At 46.0% G+C, this 19,112-nt stretch overlaps 1 protein-coding gene across 2 annotated transcripts in view; it reads right to left on the bottom strand.

The window, feature by feature from the left end:
- Nucleotides 1-1,503: 1,503 nt before the first annotated feature.
- CBFA2T2 (CBFA2/RUNX1 partner transcriptional co-repressor 2) overlaps nt 1,504-19,112 on the bottom strand; it is a 142,609-nt gene continuing 125,000 nt past the window's right edge. Inside the window, exons 9-11 of one of the 2 annotated variants that reach the window (XM_037043880.1) lie at nt 10,857-10,925; nt 8,230-8,420; nt 1,504-3,798 (exon numbers count right to left, since the gene is read on the bottom strand). In XM_037043880.1, coding sequence (XP_036899775.1) covers nt 3,505-3,798; nt 8,230-8,420; nt 10,857-10,925 — 554 coding nt within the window. In that variant the 3' untranslated portion in view covers nt 1,504-3,504. The remainder of the gene's footprint in view (nt 3,799-8,229; nt 8,421-10,856; nt 10,926-19,112) is intronic. The other variant, XM_037043881.1, reaches the window with a different exon arrangement.

Genomic DNA, 19,112 nt, shown 5'->3' with positions numbered 1-19,112 from the left:
TCTGGAACTCCCAGAACAAGGTCTGCACCCTTTGCAAGCAGGAGGCAGCACTGGGTATAAATCTGACTTGGGAACAAGGTCATAGGAAGTGATTTCCTGTCTAGAAACTGAAGACGCTCAACTCACACTGACTGACGCCAAGAAGTGAGACGCTCCTGGTAGGCTAACTGGCCTGGATGGGCAAAGAACATGGAAAGCACACTGATGCCTGGCAGATAGGTCCTGTTTCCAGACTTGGAGCCATTGAGACATACATGCCGAGCTTGGCACCGTCGAAGGAAAGATCCACTCCTTCTGTGACCTCAGGGCCCTCCGGAGTGGACTGCTCACATCCCATTAAGGTAGAAGGGCCATTTCTATGCAGGTGGAATTAACAACCTTCTTCCAGAGTCAATTTTCATTGGTAGATTGAGTTGGGTGAGCTACAGGCAGTGGAGACCTAGAGGATGACTGGAGACATGAGGATCCAGCCCTCAAGTATCCTTGGGAACACGTTGAAAGACGCCTTCCATGCTGGCCGCTTTTGGTCTTCTCTGGTTCCAGCAACCACTCCTCACCGGGCAGGACAATGACATCCTGTCACTTGTCAGCATCCCTCAGTGGCTGATGCTCAACACTGGCTTTGTCCTCTTGATCTGCTCTGACGGCTGGGCAGGCTCGTGTCACGTCTGGTTTTGATTCTTCGGGTGTCATCGAAGAGCCCGTGACAGCCCTGACACCTTCAGAAACATCACTCTAACCCATCTACTCTTTGTCCCCCCAAATACTGACTATAAAAGTGGGTCCTCTAAGCAGCCTTATTATTTAAAATTCAACTAGACGAAAGGGGGAATGCACCCCCGACCTGGTAGCTGGGGTGGTGTCAGCAGACTGGAAACAAGTGGGGCACCGTGACCACCGCCCCCCCCCCCCCCCCCCCCCCCCCGCCCCAAGACACTGCCCTTCCTCCTTCCCACCAGACAGCCGGAGAAACTCAGAAAGGAGGGACCTCGGGGAAAGGGATTCTTTGCACTTAAACAGTAAGTCTTGGCAGATGCCTGCAGCCTGTGTGGAACTGACAAAAAAGAACACAGCAGAAGGTCTGTGAACTGAACTGCAGCTGGAAACACCGCCCAGCTTTTCTTCCAGCTTGGACCTGGGCAGCACCCGAGCAGCAGTGTCAAACAGCATCAGAACGACTCTGAACACTTGTCTGTCATTGGAACCAGGCCCAGAGTCAGCCAGGACCCGCACAACCAAACCTAAACCTTAGCTTTAAAAAATGACATCAAGCTCTGATGAATAGCATTTTGTTGGTTTGGTTTTTTTTTTTTTTAAGATTTTATTCATTTATCTTTAGAGGTGAAGGGGAGAGGGAGAGAAATATCAATATATGGTTGCCTCTCATGCGCCCCCTGCTGGGAATTGGCCTGCAACCCAGGCATGTGCCCTGACTGGGAATCAAACTGGTGACCCTTTGGTTCCCAGCCTGTGCTCAATCCACTGAGCTACACCAGCCAGGGCTGGTTTGGGGTCTTTATTCCAAGAAAAACCTGATCTACCCTGACTAGTCTTGCAGCCACCGAAGTTTAAAGAGCCTGCCAAGGTGTTCATTCAACTTGCCAAAAAGATGTGAGCGAGCTGCAGACAGACCCCGTGGACACCATGTGACCTTGTGGTAACTGATTTATAGGCTCCCCGACCACCTTATGGAACATCCTGCATCTTAACAAAGGTGTGGGCAGGTCCTGTCTGGGTGCCGATTTCATTCCTGTTGCAGCCGCAACCTGCCGACAGCCGCAGTGCCAGGGGTTCCAAATGAATGTAACGCTGCTTTGCTGTCCCTTCTCTGGGAGTACTTTACTTTGTGTGGTGGAAATACAGGTATTTTATAGGTGTCTGGTACTGAGTTTCTTTAGAAGACAGAAAGCCCTTGGGTAAGGTAAATCAAGGAGTAAAAACTCGTAAAGTAAGATACACCACATAGAAGGGCAATGCTGCCCATGCCCATTACTGCTCCGTCACAGGACAGAGCTTTTCCCGACTCCCGTCACAAACTGGGACGCGGCACCTAAAGCTGGTTTACAAGCACCCACAGGAGTGGGGCAGACCCACTCACCCCGACTGATCCCGGGGGAGGGTGCCGGAGGGGTGCGGAAAGGTCAGGGTCCTTGGGCTCCCAACAGAACCCGAACGGCAGGGGAAAGTGTGTGTGGCAGTTTTTAATATTTCAAAAGGGGGTTAGGTGATGTCTTATTTGGAGAGCCAGGGCAGCAGCTGGGAAACTCCCTGAGGCAGGAAGAAAATCGGCCAGGCCTCTCCAAATAGTTCTCACACTTCACATTTCTTAGCTCAAAGAGGGTACTTATCAAACATACGAGGGAGTCTGAGACTGCCCAGGAATAAGCTGACATACTACGTATAGTGAGTGATGGGAAACCATGAGGTCTGAGAATTCCTTCGGGTCCGGAGGGCTGCTCGGAAGTGACCGGCCTCGTCACGCCACCTCATGTCTTATGGGGCAACTGTGGCCTGCAAGGTGCCAGAGACCCCAGAAAGAGATCCACACAATGATCCGGACACTCGTGTTCTGATTCAATGACACAGAACCACTGTGCAGACAGCCAGGCGGTGACGAAAGGTTCTGCGTTTCTGATGGGCGATCCATTCAGTGACTGGACGACAGAAGCTGGCCGACATGCGCAGAGAGAACAGACTGTCCGCAGCTGCGTCTCATTCTCCCTCAGACTGATCCAGGTGCCGGAGGCTATTTTCTGCACAAGCAAAATCAAATGGGTGAGAACACTGGGTCCCAAACGGAAGCATCCAGCCAGGCTGGAAAATCTTGTCCGAAATTCTCTGTGATGCTTGGTGGAAGTTTTATTTATTTTTTATTGTTGCAGGTACTTTCATGGAATTGGTGACTTTCCCGTGGTTTCTGAGAATCGTCAAGAGTCCGCACAGCAGGGTCAAGGGAGTCCTGAGAGTCGCTCTTTGCCCCCCGGAGTCCTGGTGGCACGTGCTGAGGGCAGACTGGGGCTCATCTGAGCTGTTGGGAGTCCAAGGGGCCATCCCCGTCATGAGACCTCCCCACGGCCTGCGGTCAGCCTCCAGGCCTCAAGGGAGGACAGTGGGGTAGGAGACCATGTGGGGTGAGCTGCCTCCAGCCTGGCTGGGCACCTTGGACAGTCTGCTGCCCCAAGAGGCAGCGAGGGGAGCTGGTGGTCTACACTGAAAAGAGCCCAGCCACACCAGCTCTAGCGGGGAGAGGAGCAAACCAGAAGCCTTGGAGGAGGCAACTCTAGCCAGCTGCCTGTGTGCAGAGAGAACACGCACTAGCTCCCCCAAGAACACGGATGGGAAACTGGGATGAATGAATGTCTGCAGAGGCTATGGCGCAGTGTTTGCTGGGCTGGGACTCTTTGCACCTCTTCACTTCTTACTGATGACCCAACAGCTACTGGTACCGGTCCAGACAGCCAGCCTTCGTGTTGTGAGGTCATCAGGGGGAAGTGGGCCCGGGGCTCAGAGTCCATTGGTGTCGATGGCTGTCACAGAGGCAGGTGTTGAGGATCGTGAGGTGGTTGCTGAGGTCTTGTCCAGGGCTGGGCTTGGAACACTGCAATCGGCAGACCTGGCCGACCTCCCTCCAGGAAGCAGCGGCCGGCTCTGGCCATGAGGGCTCTGGCCGTGCAGGTTCTGGCCACAGAGGCGGTGGTGCCGCTCCCAGTCCTTATGCTGGCAGAAGGAGCCGCAGTACCGCGCGATGTTGCAGCCACTGCAGGTCTCGCTGGCTTTGCGGCCGCAGTTCCAGCAGTTCTGCAAGACACAGACATCAGTTAGCTGCTCGGGTGTTGCGGGGCAGACCTGTCATCGCTTGTCACCTGCACTGCTGAGAGGGGCCTGCAGGCAGACAGCTTGGGCTTAGAGTTCCACACACCGGGCTTGTTCTGCCTTCAAGGTCTGCCTTCCCAGTTTCCTGAGAAAAACAGAAGGGTATCTACCCTGAAGGAGGGGACAGTGAGATGGGGGGATGTGAAAACCCAAAGAGAATCATCGTAAGGTAGGTGGGAGTTCCATCTCCTGCTGAAGGCACCAATTCACATCTTATTCCTCAGCAACCAAACCTAACTCTGTTCCAGGGACCCCCCACCCCCACAGCTATCTATTCTAAGACCACACATGGTTTTCTCTCCTGGTCTCCCCAACAGAGGAATAATCTTATTTTCACTGACAACACCCAATTTTTAAAAAATAAGTTACCTGCCAGGAGACCAGGATTGATGAACAGGAGTAAGGGTGGCTATGCCCTCTCTCCTTTCACAGATGTACCCTGTCATAGGTGGCCTGGGGGTCATGAAGGTACGTCTGACTTGTTGATGGGAGTCCCCATAGTATCTCAGAGCTCAGGGCCCCAGAGGTCTAGGTCAGGGAGTTTTCTTGCTACTCTGAACTTTCCTGGAGGGAGACAGGCATTGCTGTGGTTCAGCAGAAACCACGGTGGTGGGGGAGCCAGGGGTGCAGCGTGCCCCATTTGAAAATGCTCTAATTCTGTGACAGGATACACGCTATGCGAGGTATGCTCAGAGCTAGAAACAGCAGCCATGAAAGAAGCAGCTGAAACAATCATTGGCCAACATTAAGCTTTAGCATCATGAAGAACGAGGAGACTAAGCTCAGGACCCGCCTCTTCTCCTTCCTCCAGGTTACCATGATGACTCCAGCAGTGACACAGGTGTTTCTTCTGCACCCAAGGTCTCCAGGAACCACTTACAGGAAGAAAAAAGACTATGGCACTGGCCAGAAGGAGGAAGTGGCAAGGACTGCTTAGGTATCAGAAAAAGGACTTGGACAGCCCCTCCCTCCCTCCCCAAGTTCTCTGGAACAGCAGGAGCCCATCACAAGGCCCGGACTGAACACTCCTCAGGGGAGAGACGCCAGCCCTCGTGAAATCAGGACATTTGTTCAAGCGAAAAACAATGGACAGTAAGTGCTGAAAAGGGCCACCTGGCCCCCCCTTTGCATCATGTGGCTGGGACACCGAGGGCCAGTGGGCAAGGGCTTGCCTCAGGTTATAAACGGTTACTTGGCTGTGCAAAGCCTAGAACCCAAACCTCGTGATCCGACTATGCCCACTGTGTGAGTTCAGTTTCAAAGCACATTAGGAAGGGCTGTGCACTCCCTTCTAACACAACTGGTTTCTCAGGAAACACATGCCAGGGACCGTCCCAAATGGCCAACACAAACACCAGACGACCAAAAAGGGAGCTGGAGCACTTGCTAGGGCTCGAGCACCCCAGAGAATGTGGTGCTCCGGAGTCTGGCAGGCTGACTCCCAGAGATGCCTCGGGAAGACAATGCCACTTTCGGGGAAGACCCCAGGGGCTGTCTCCGGGGGCTGCTGTGGGAAGAGGCCAGTGGGTCAGCCCGCTGAAGGGGAGAGTGCCCAGCACCTCTGTCCAAGGCTGCGCACCGGGGCAGGGTATGAAGGTGCTGGTACTTTCACCTTGGCTGCCATTCTACATAAAATAGCTTATTTCATAATTTATGACACACAATAAAAACAAAATAGACAGCCTCCCACTGAGGTAGGGTCACACACACGCATGCAGGAGCGATGCAGTGAGTGCCAGAGCAGCCAGGGTGAAAAGGACACTGTTGTGTTCCCTTTCCCCGTGACTTTTTCCTGACTCAGCCATGCGGGCTTTTGCCAAAACATAAGACAAAAAAGGTTTCTTGTTGCAGTCGCCCTTCAAGTCAGCATTCCTCAAAGCTGGAGGCAAACACTGGGCCAAAGAGTCTTTAATATTAAACTCCAGGGGAGATGCTCAGGTCTGGCCTCAGAGGAGGCAGCTGTTCTGCAAGAGAGGGGCTGCCTCGGCTTTCACACACGTCGTTAACCACATCATAAAATCCTCCCCATCTGTGCCCTGCCTGCGGGCAGCCTGGTGCAAGAACACTTTCACCATCACAACTGAGTTGTTATCTCTGGAGAAACTATGAGATCAGCAGGACAGGGGCTGCCACACACCCACTATATAGGGAAGTAAACCGATTCCTCAGGGCACACACTGTTAGTGAGGGGCAACAAGAATGGCAACTCAGGGTCAGGACTCCTCCCGATAACCCAGCCACCTCACAGGATGAATGACGAATGCCAGGGCTGCCCTGCTGGAGACTTGTGTGGTTGCCTCTCAAGTGACCCCCCACTGGGGGTGGGGGTTGCCCGCAACCCAGGCATGTGCCCAGACTGGGAATTGAACCAGTGACCCTTTGGTTCGCAGGCCGGCGCCCAACCCACCAAGCCACGCCAGTTGGGGCCCTGCTGGACTTTAAATGTGTACAATGTTTAAAATCACAGCCCCTTAAAAGCAGACTTCCATAAACGGAGAGCTGAGATTTAAACCATGTTGTAGTCCAGGTCTGGGACTCATGCTCTTAGCCAAATGCTACACACACGCCTCTGGAGAAAGGCATAGAAAAATATAAATGCAGATATAAAAGTAGATAAACATGGACAAATATAGATATTGATATGAATAGCTGTAGATGTAAAATTAGATATCTATATAGGTATAGAATTAAATACACACAACAGAAAAAGATATCATTTGCTCAGAAACAACTCTAAAGAAAAAGGAGGGGAGAGTTAAAGAAACGATTTCTTCTTCCCCTTGAGTCTCAACTTTAAATATGACTTCTGATCACATATGCAGCATACATTTCTGAGCAAACAAAAAAGGTAGCATGAATTTGGAGAAATCACTTTCTCACCAATATGACCATTCACTCCCCTGATGCCAGGTTCACTAGACAGTCTACAGAGTAAATTAAAGGGACTATTTTCTCACAACTCAGTGTCTTCACAGTTGCTACAACAAGGAATTTTTTCACATCCTCTGTGATGGACACATGATACTTACAGACATTTTCATATTTACATCGTCATGCTTAGCATTGCTATATTGAAAGGGATCATGTAAACAGATTGAGAAAATAAACTTCCTGTTGTTTAAATTAAACAAACAAACAAACAAACACAACCAAAATACCCAGTTCTTTACAACTTTAAGAGAATGTCCCAAAGATAGTTAATCACTCAACCTACTTGGAGAAAAACAGGCTTGCTTAAGACTCTTAAAGCTGAAGAGCAACTAAAATGAAAGCTACAGAAAAACTTCACTATCTTCGAAAGGACTGCTATGGTGCTTTTGTCATGTACTCCCCACTCCCCCCACCCCCGCCGCCGCCGCCAGTTACTTCATTTTTACCTACTTCGTTGGACAAGGGAGTTGTTTCTCTTAGAAGCATCACCAACTAACTCCTGAGCCTTGGGTCTTAGAGAGCTGGGCAGGTCTGTCTGATCTGTCGCTTGGATCCATAAAAGAACCACCCTACTTAGAAGTGGACCGCATGCTACCGGGGCCAGCATTGCCTTCCTCCTGCACCCTGGCTTCAGCACTGTGGGATCACGGCAGTTAAATTCCCTAATGCACAGTCTCCTCTCCTGTCAGATCAGAACCCAACACCACCCACTTCACAGGGTCCCTGGGAGGATCAAAAGGCAGCACTCAGACCCGCGGCGGCACACAGTGCGTGGGCCCCTCACTCACAGGGAGGGTCACTGCTGCCGTGCAACCCCATGCACTCTGTCTTTAGGGTGAGTTCTCAAAATTTAAACCAGTCTAGTGAGCTAATAGATAGAAGAACAGAGAACAGGGTGGGGCAAAAGTAGATTTACAGTCGGGAGTATGCTAAACACAGGGTTTGCTCTTGTATTATTATCTGTTAATTATTGCATCATTTTCCACATGAACAACTGTGAACCTACTTTTGCTCCCCCTGTCCCGTATAATTGAGAAATAAAACCCTTCTGCTCCCAGATAAAAGCCATAACCGTCTAGTTCAAGAGTGGACTGTTCTAGGCCCTGGCTGGCATAGCTCAGTGGATTGAACGCGGGCCTGCGAACAAGAGGATCGCGGTTCGATTCCCAGTCAGGGCACATGCCTGGGTTGCAGGCCAATTCCCTGCAGGCCAACTCCCAGCAGGGGATGAATGAAAGGCAACCATACATTGATGTTTCTCTCCCTCTCTCCTTCCCCTCTAAAGATAAATAAATAAATAAATAGAATCTTAAAAAAAAAAAGAGTGGACGGTTCTAGCTTATTGTCCAGTACTTGAGAAGAAAGCAGTGGGTTGCACCAGGCCCGCCACCCCAGCCCGGCCCCCAGGGCTAGTGGGACTCTGACCTCCGTGGACTCCTCCTGCTCGTTTATGACCAGGAAGGCATCCTCTGCAGCCTGCCTTTTGACGTCGGCTATGGTCTGCTCCATCCGAGCTCTCTCTGTTGCAATCACTTCAAAGGCTTTTTGCTCTGCCTCAGCAACGGCTTTCTGTACTTCTGACATGGCCTGAATTTTCACCTTATTCACAGCTTCTTCTAGAAGAAAGTGACAATAAAATCAACTGGCCAAGAAATTTTTTCCCTCCCACCCGCATCATTTCTAAAAAGGGAAAGAAATGAAACAAGACAACTGTTTTCTAAAAACACACAAAGATGAACATATATGTGTTCAGCTTTTATGCTCACACTTACTTGTCCGTTCACGCAACCATCTGCTGGGTATATAGACGGAGGCAGGCACTGTGCTAGGGACTGGGAATGTCTGGGTGACTAAGTTGTAGTCCGTGTTCTCCTAACTGACTGTGATCAAGTACAAAGGTGGCTTAGGTGTCAGTAGGAGATGAGACCCAAGGGGAAAGCGGTCAGCTTTACAAGTGACAGGGGAGGATCAAGAAAATGTGTCTTGGTTGTCATGGTAGGTAGAAATGAGTTTTTGGAGTCTTGCATCTCATGCTAAGAATCTGGCCCCTTTTCTAAAGAAACTGAACTCCAAAGTGTTCTATGCAAGGAGAAAAGTCTTAAGACAGAGATACCAACTGAGAGGCTGGGATAGCAATTCAGAAGGGATAAAAGAGACTATGAGTTTAGGCAGAAGCAAGTGGCACAGAGGAGGGGATGGAGCAGAGACTGGCAGCAGAGACCTAGGGTCTGAAGGCGGAGGTCAAGGTGATGAGTGGTGGTGCTATGCAATGAAATGGACATAAAGCAAAATGCTGGTGTGGAGGCGAGTAAGGCTGAAGTGCCTCTGGGGCACCCAGGTACAAAGGAACAGGAGGCAGGTGTAGAAGACTGACCCAGGCAGAGAACGATGAATGGGCTGTAGACACAGGTCTGGGCAGGGTGCCAGGAGCCCTGATCACTGCCTCCCACCACCATCCTGCTTGGTGTCCACAGGACAGACACTCCAAACGACACTCTAGGCCTGAGCCTCAGCCCTGAGTCCCAATGTAAGTACCTCTCTCCTGAGGCAGGGGTGGAGACTCCCTCACTGCGTGGCTCTTGCAAGTGGCCTAGGCTCAGAGGAGGTTTAAACAGCATTCTAGGCTGCCATCCTTGAACTTTCCATTTTACTGCTCCAGCCTTAAGAAAAGAAAGTTTTCACCTCAAAGGTCAAGCAAGCACGATGTTCGGTTGACTTGACACCTAACTCCATTTACTCTTGATGTCCACACAGGTCCACTGCGGCCCAGCACAGCTACCTTCCAAATACTCCTGTTAGTCGTCAGGTAGGTACTGTCTCTCTTTTTGAGCCAACATAACAATGCCCTGAAGAACACCTATCCTCTCAGTTTAAGGATTGGTACGAATCACAGTTTGGATAACTACCTTGCTGAAGGTTATCTAAGATCACGTACAGATGGCACTACAGCAGAACGAGGACTCGAATTTAGCTGGCCCAGTGCCACAGTCTGGCTGTTAACCAAAGGTACCTCCCAAGTAGAAAATACCAGTTACCAAAGAGATCTTGTGCATGTTAATTTTTCTTATTGCCAGTAAGAATGAACATTTTACAATGTTTATTTGCATTTCTCATAATTTGTCTGCTCCTATCTTTTGTCCATTTGTTTATTATGGTCTTGATGCTCTTGAAAGTCGTCATGGACAAACTCCCAAAGGATGGGAGTCTCCATCCTTGCCTCAGAAGGGAGGAATTTACATTGGGACTCAGGGCTGAGGCTCAGGCCTAGAGTGTCGTTTGGAGTGTCTGTCCTGTGGACACCAAGCAGGATGGTGGTGGGAGGCAGTGATCAGGGCTCCTGGCACCCTGCCCAGACCTGTGTCTACAGCCCATTGTTCTCTGCCTGGGTCAGTTAAAAGTATTAACATTTTGCTGAAGCAAATTTTATCTCAGGAAGAAAAGCAAAAACTGTATTGGACTTAAATGTCACTGGGAGAAGGAGGCAAGAAGAAAAGGCAGCTAGGATTTGGATTAAGGGAAGGATTAGGAATGTGAGGTTAGTCTGATCCCCAGTCTCACCACAACAGGCAGCTCCACCCTTCTTTATTCTTGTGGAAATTGAGGCCTCCCCAGAACAGTCCTGATGAAGCCAAGGGCAGTGAAGCTAAAGGAACAGCCGGCTGGTTCCAAGAGCAGAATGAATGAAATGTGAACAGTGTGTACAGATTCTACCGAACAGGCAGAAATGAATTTTAAACGACATGCCCAGAAACAGGGCATATAAACAGGGAAGGAAGAGTTGGTTATTCAATGCCTCAGTGTGACCCAGAAGAAGGGTGTGAAAGGGACCTTCCTCCCTACTTTCTGGATAGACTGTAGGGAGGCATTCCAAATTCGTGACCTGCAAAGTGACCTGAGACACGTTCAGATGTGTGGGGAGGCTGGAGGGGAAGAGGCAGAAGCCTAGAGCCCTACGGGGAGGAAGTTATGGACAACAATCTTTCCATCAAATAGGCGCTACACATGGGCACAGATCAGTACATGCAACCCTACATATGCAGACAGACACATACCAGTTTTCTTCCAAAACTCCACAGGCACATATCCTGTTGCTGGCCTGCTACTGAATTCACGCTGTGACTCTACAGGAGAGAGATAAGTAGCATAAAGTTAGAAGCTATCTATGATGGCATATTTTATTTTTATGAGAATTTATCAGACCGCTCATTCACCTCAAACATGTATGCTCATTTAATGTAAATATACTCTGATAAGGGATATAACCAGATTACAAAATAGCACATAACTTTTTAAAAAATATTCTAAACCAGTCTATTAAGTCTAATGGAGACAAAACCAAATGTCAATGGTTGCTACTCCATTAATTTTTAAAATTTATACTTCATAAGAAAATGACAGTGACTATGTGTGTGCAAAAAGGGGATAATTAACTCATTCTGACAAATATTATTAATCCACAGAAAGAGTCATAGCAGCCATTTATTTATTTATTTTTAGAGAGAAGGGAAGGGAGGGAGAGAAACATCTATGTGTGAGATAAACATTAATCGGTTGTGATCATTTATACAATAGATGCCAACTGAAGATATGCACATTAAACCAAGAAAATAAAATAGAAAAGTAATCCTTGACACAGCAAACAGAAACCATGCATTTGGGACTGATTTCTTTGTTAAAAATTTTATCTAATAAGCCACTATACTTATATTTCATCCAAATAACAACACAAGTTCAACGAAATTTACCACCAAAACATTTCTTTCAAGTAGCTAAATTTTCTATTCTTAACATGATACAAAAAGTGGAAGTGGTATCAAGTTACTACAAATGCTAAAGCCAGAGTTTAAAATAAATCTAGCCTCATTTTCATTGGATCAGGGACAGAGCCCTTTGTGACTCACGAAGACCTGAATGGCTTCTGGGACATGACGACACTGTATTTCCTGAGGTCCCCTGTGGTTACCCGAGGGTTCTCTTTATGCCAATAGAGTGTATATTTATGCTGTATTTTTTGTACACGGTAACAATTTTGTATCAAAAAGTAAATATAAGAAATACTTTTAAAAATTACTGAATTAATAACATAATTTCTTCAATGTATATCTGTTTTGAAACCGAAAATATCAACAGAATGGAGGCAAGTAGCCCAATTCATTCCAAAGTGGAACCACACTCACTGCTGTCCCGTTCTGAAAATAGCACATTTTTTGTAAACATCAATTAGATCTAACATCTAACATATTACTATTCTTTTTTAAAAAGTGATTTTAATTACTTATTTTTAGAGCCAGGGGAAGGGAAGGAGAAAGAACAGAAGACAAACAGCAATGTGTGGTTGCCTCTTGCCCCAACTGAGGACCCGGCCTGCAACCCAGGCATGTACCCTGACTGGGAATTGAACCGGTGACTCTTTGGTTCACAGGCTGGCCCTCAATCCACTGAGTCACACAAGCCAAGGCCATATTACTATTCTTTAAGAAACTGTCCTCAGTCCTCTTAATGTCCCCCTAGTGGTCAATCACTTCCATATTTTCCACTGGGAAATTCAATTTCTCAAATAGTAAGCATTTCCAGGGCAGTAAGACATTGCTGAGAGACACTGAATTCCCCACTGTGCTGTCTGTTGCTCTCTGCCGCGGGAAGATGCAAGACCAATAGCGCGGGTCTGCACCACGGAGCACGCTGACTCCTTCCGAACTCTGCAACCACACCCAAGACGGCCTCTGATGCAGCATGGCCAACCTGTCTGTCTGTCTCTCGGGAGACGCTGGAGGTGCAGGCCCAACAGGGGTGCAGTCCTTCCCAGCCGCGGCCTCTCTAGCACACCTCGTCTTTACTATTAAAACACGCACTCACATGCCTCAAACACTGGAAGTATTTCAGGGTAGTGAGATTAAAACAGACCTTCACTTATGAACATATACGTATTTTGGGGTACTTCCCCAAAAGGTAAACAAGCATACTTAGGTGTTACACAAATGTATTTCCACACCCAGTTAGCTGCCCCATCATGCACACAGCGCTGACTGGCCAGTGCTCTGCAGGCATGTCTGGAAATAGAGCTTTTGTTTCTTTGCAACTTTGAACCTTACACGTGACTTAAGGAGGTTTCCTGTGAATTTCTTTAAATTTCTTACAAACATACAAACGAACAAGCAGTGAAGAAAAAAAACCCCTGATATGGAACAGTGTATTTCAAATGTACCCCGAGAGGCACTCTAGGGTTGCTGGGGAGGACACAGGGGTGGAGGGGGACTTCTCTGTATATACACTCATCGTGGGTTTAAGACACAATATTCTGTAAGAAGTGGGTCCGTTGCTTTCAGAAGTGTGAAAACTAATAAAGGTAATTTGAGGATTTTGTTTTTGTTTTCTAATGTCAGTGCTAGTGGACTCCCTCGTTTCCTACGCTTTGTTGAGGCTAATCTGCAAAGTACACTTTATGCTCTGTACACTCACCAAGCCATGGGGTAAAGAGGAATCAGAACAGCCAGTGTGGTGGGGAGGCCGGCCTGGTACACAGCATTTGCCTGAGAGGCTTAACAAAATGGCCAGTTGTCATGAGAACGCCTAGAACCGGCTGCAAACTGGTCTTGGGTAGGGAGGGAATCTGCACAGAGAACCTACTTTTGTATTCCCTTGAAGCTATGGTGAGGGGGTAGGCGGGAGATGTTTTAAATCCTGGAAAATATACATAACATTTACAATTTTAAAGTGTATAATTTAGTGATATTTTGAACAGTCATAGTGTTTTGTAACCATCACCCCCATCTAGTTTCAGAACATTATCACCCCAGAAGAAAATTCCATAAGTTAGACATTCTTTTTATTTTATTTTTATTTTTTATTTATTTTTTTAAAATATTTTATTTATTTGTCTTTAAAGGGGAAGGGAAGGAGGGAGGAAGAGAAACATCAATGTATGGTTGCTTATCGTGCATCCCCTGCTGGGAACTGGCCCCTGCTGGGAACTGGCGTGCAACCCAGGCATGTGCCCTGACTGGGAATCGAACCATGATCGTCTGGTTCACAGGCCCGCGCTCAATCCACTGAGCTACACCAACCAGGGCAAGTTAGACATTCTGATAGTATGAATGTTTTTTGTGACATTGTGCCATCTGGAAAGGCTATTATCACTGTCAAAACCAACCAACCAACCAACCAACCAACCAACCCTGAAGGGTTCTCTTCAACATGGGTGAGGTCCCTGATTCAAATCTCAGACTTAAGCGTGAGATTCATGAGCCACGGAGAAAAATCTAGGACTGGAAGAGGCAAAGTAACACAAGCTAAGGAGAAGGTGGTAAATCAATTTCAACAGTCTTCCCCCCCACCCAGCTGAGTCTTACATAAGGGAAGCCAGTAAGAAAAAGGGGTTTTGAGTATGTAGATAAGCCATCATTGATGTTAAATAACAGAAGAAACATTTGTTTACTTGTGGGGAGGTGGATAAGTCTTGACCAATCGAGGAATAGGCACTCTACTTTGGTCACCAATAAACCCTTCGCCATGTCCTTCGAGGACCTGCCCAGTTCTCAGCATCTCACCTTTAGGACAGATGTAAAGGGTGAGAAGCACCTGACTCTAAAGGAGCTTCTCAGCTTATTCAGGAAATGCCTGGAAGATAGGGACATTTTCATGGTATTTCCTGAAGCCAAAGTAACTATTTTTACATCTCTAACCTAGAAAGAGACAGAAGTCAGGATTTTAGGTGGTTCACTAAGAAAACTATGTAGTTTCAGAGGCTATTGTCATCAAAAGCTAGACAGATAATGCAAATAAACTGGTCAAAAAAGGATGGCTAATGGTATTGTGGTTATGTGGGAGAATGCTCTAGTTCTTAGAAAAAAGTAGAATGAAGCATTTAAGGATGGAGATAAAAGTCTTCAGTGTGGGATAATGAGCTAGTGAATCGTATGTTTCTGATTTTCTACAATGAGCCATGCAGTTTAGCTAAAAAAAGATGATCCTTACCTCTCGTGAGGTTGCTCTGAGAATTAAATGATAACACACATAAAGGAAAATCCAACACTGGGAGCCCACTTTCCATCTCAGACCAATTAAATCAGAAACTTGAGGGGGGCCAGGGCATCAGGACTTTTCCAGCAGTGCCCACGTGGGTTCTAATGAGCAGCCCGGGTTAACCACAGAAGAAAAGTGCCTGGCTTAGAACAGTGTTCATGTTTAAAGGTCTCCAAACCATACTTGCAGCATCACCTCTCTGCAGGTCATATGTAGCTTCTATTGTAAAAATGATCAAGTGTCTTTTTAAAAGGTGATTCTACTGGTATTGCAACAGCTTGATTTGTTCAGTTTTGGGAATTATTAACTGACTAGCCATTTCAGTAGGGATTTCGTTTTTTTAACCTCTACTTCCAACCCACCACAGACACACAATTCCATCTCCCTCCATGCCCCCCGAATTCTGTTACAGCAATAGTCAGTATTTATGGTATTCAGTGTGCATACTTATCACAGCTGATTCTAGTGGTTCGGATTCTGAGAATCTTTTTATTTTCCTGAAAAAGTTTGATGTTTTTCTTAAGTAACTGCCGTATTTATTCATATGCTAAGTTTCTTATGCGACTATTTCTAACAGAACCTCAGACTCTCTTCTTATTGTATACATCTCACTATGTCCCTGTTCCTCGGGACCCTCCCTCACTGTCCTAGGGGCTCCTTTCTGCACTATTTCTTGAGCTAGTTCCTGTTTCATCAATTCTCCATCTTCCGCTTTCCGGTTTACTCCCCTGTATTGGGACATACCCTTCCCGAACACAGTAGACACTGCAACGAAGGGTAGACAGGAGGTGTCACTCCATGAAAAACTGTGGGTCGTTAAGCTAACCCTTGTTTTAATTGAGTACAGAATTTTAAGTAAAAGTAATTTTCCTTCAGATTTGTATTCTTTCTTTTTAAAAATATGTGTTAAAAAATTCAGTATCGGACATATATATATATATATTTTTTAGTGGTTTATTTTTTTTAACATTTTTTTACTTATTTATCTTTATAGGGGAAGGGAAGGAGAGAGGGAAAGGAATAGCAATGTATGGTTGCTTCTCCTATGTCCCCTGCTGGAAACTGGTCTGCAACCCAGGCATATATGTGCCCTAACGGGGAATCGAACTGAGGTTGTTTGGTGCGCAGGCCCGTGCTCAATCCACTGAGCTACATCAGCCAGGGCAGCCATATATATTTCTAAAGATTTTATTTATTTACTTTCAGAGAGAAGGGAAGAAAGGGAGAGAAACATCAATATGAGAGAGATACACTCATCAGTTTCCTCTTGCACCACCCCAACCAGGGACCTAGCCTGCAACCCAGGCATGTGCCCAACCAGGAAGTGAACGGGTGATCTTTTGGTTCCCAGGCTGACACTCAATCCACTGAACCGCACCGGCCAGGGCTGTATTCTGACTTTTTCAGCGATGCTCACAGATAAGTCTGTTTCTTCTACTGTGTTGTTTATTTGATAGAATAGCTCAACCTGCAATACTCTCTTTCAATTCTGAGTACTTTTTTGAATTATTTCAACAACTACTCTATCTTTTCTTTCTGTTCTGTTCAACATTTCTGAAGTTCATGATTTGGATACACAAAACTTGATGGAACTGCTAATGTTTTAAGTCATTTTTCTCTTTACCTGATTACTGGATTCATTAAACATAATATTCCTTGGTCCCTGAATTATAACCTCCAGGGAAAGGCCTGGAAAGTGCATTTGAAATAGTCAGGTTACTCTCTTTCTCAGGAAAACAGAAAAATGGACAGCTGAGCTGGTTTCTTCCCTTTAAAATTTTTTTAAATTGCCAACACATTAGATTGGCTACCAACTTCATAAAAATTTTAATGTATGACTTAATGAAAAATCACAAAGTGAACAGCCACAAATCTCCGTATCAAGAAAGAGAAACCCAGAAACTTCTGGAGAAACTTCCAGAAACCCAAAATCCCTAAGAAGTAGAGTGGTAATCCAGTGTTGTTTAAATGATGCTAGCCAGACCCCTAAGCCTGTTCTGAGAACAGCTGATAAAGATGATGAGACTTCACTCTGCATCACCTACTACATATACATCCTCCACCACCCCACAGAGAAAAGCCCTCTCCTGAATTCTATGATAATCAATGTTTTTCCTTATGGTTTTTGCACTTATTTATGAATCCTTAAATAAAATACCAAAATATACCCCTTATTGCCTGAATAAAAGCTGTTTCTGAAAAAGTTATGATTCAAAAAATTTTCAGCCCTGGCTGGCATAGCTCAGTGGATTGAGTGCCAAACTGCAAACCAAAGGGTCACGGTTCATTTCTGGTTGGGGCACATGCCTGTTTGCAGGCCAGGGCCCCAGTGTGGGGCATATGAGAGGCAACCACATATTAATGTTTCTCTATCCCTGTTTCTCCCCCTTTCCCCCTTCTAAAAAATAAATATTTCTTTAAAAAGTTTTTTCGGATAGAAGGACTCTACATCCATTATTATTATTATTAGATTTTATTTATTGACTTTTAGAAAGGGGAAGGGAGGGAAAAAGAGAGGGAGAGAAACATCAATACGAGAGGAATACATCAATCAGTTTGCCTCTTGTATGCCTCTAACCAAGGTCCTGGCCCGCAATCCAGGCATGTGCCCTGACAGGGAATGGAACCAGCGACTTTTCGGTTCGCAGGCTGGTACTCAATCCACTGAACCACATCGCCAGAGCTATATTCCATTATTTTTAATGGGTGAGGTAATAATGCCATTCAGTCTTCAGTTAATTTCTCTCAAATCATCAGAACACTTAAATACTAAATACTTAAATTAAAATTCACCAGGGGCTTCTGCAAAAGTCAAAACATTCAAAACATAAATTACCTAACTATTTGAAAGTACTTGGTAAGTGTGTTATGCCTCAAAATACTATTCAGTATAGGACAGTGCTACTCAGAAGTGCTGGTCTGCAAAATGTTTTTGTCCAAGAAGAGATATGGAACTTATGCCAGCATGCAAAACAACGGTCTCTAAGCACACTGCTTAGTTTGGAGGACTGTTCTTATAGTGAAGCTAATGGAGCCCAATACAACCTGGGGTAGGCTTTCCATATTATCACAGACCAGCAACAAGTACTTTTGTTTTTTTAAATAGTACACTTGTTTAGGATAGGAATTATGCTTTCCTTCTACACTGTAACAATACTATTTTAAAAAGTGAAAAATATTAAATACATATAATATACATAAATAGATATCCTAGAATGACAATTTATCATCCCAATTGTCCTCATCTGAGAGTGAGGAAGGTGCTAGTAGTTGTTATGACAGGGTAACAGGCATAAACTGGGACTTTGCCAAGTAAATTGGAACATACAGTCAACCTAGCTGAGTCCCCAAGCAAACAGTGAGAAAGGGGAGAAGTTAACACAAAGCAAGGACTGCGATGCTGGCTGGAGAAGAGCTGACTCATGACTATACATCTCACTTGGCATTCATGCAGACTCCCTGATGGAAGGGTTGTGATTTGGATGGTGAACTTTGGGTAAATTTCTGCTAGGTGTTACAAATATTCTCTGATGTCTTACTGTGCTAGATACTCCACACAGTGCTGTTAGTCTATGGCTGGTGCAGGAGTCACTTCTGTGGACGAAGTGGGGGAGTGGGATCCCAATGTCTTGCATCAGTTTGTTTGGTGGTCTTTTTGAGGTTAACAGCTGTCGCCTATGGGACAGGCTAGGCTGTCATGAGAGATTCATTCTACCTTGTGAGACTTGGGAGCCTGAAGTGGGTAGGTGGGGAAAGAGCCTCATCACAGATGGCCTCTCATTTATCTTTGTCTTTGGATATGGTACCTTTTCAGTTATTAGGTGAATGGGATGATCACTTTGTAGGAAATAGATGTGGCATCTGGATGTACCCTGGATTGAGAGAACAGTTGCTGCTTCAGGCTGGGAAAAGGGAAGACGGGACAACCCAGCTCGGTATAGTAAAACTTCCTGTAGAGGCCTCCAGGAAGAGGTGGATAAATGCCATTTTCCTGATGGGGACTGGGAAAAAGGTGAGAGAAAAGTGAGGCAAACACACACAGGGCTACTGTGAGGGACACTATTTTGCCATGCGTAATGGGCTCCTGTGGTTTAGCACAACCCATGTATAATGCTCATCCCTTATTTTTTTCATAAAAATTTGGCCCCAAAAATGCATGTTATACATAGCAAAATATGGGAAATGTGATATATGACAAAGTACCTAGTACATTTGTATAGGCTGAATTTAATAACCAAATACTCTTTGATCATCATTTTTAGCATGTATATATAGAGTTAAAAATA

The sequence above is a fragment of the Sturnira hondurensis genome, unplaced genomic scaffold (assembly GCF_014824575.4).
Source record: "Sturnira hondurensis isolate 20B ecotype Veracruz unplaced genomic scaffold, ASM1482457v3 Scaffold0004136, whole genome shotgun sequence".
NCBI lineage: Eukaryota > Metazoa > Chordata > Mammalia > Chiroptera > Phyllostomidae > Sturnira > Sturnira hondurensis.
The sequence above is the reverse complement of the archived record's forward strand: the minus strand, read 5'-3'. Positions and strand labels throughout refer to the sequence as shown.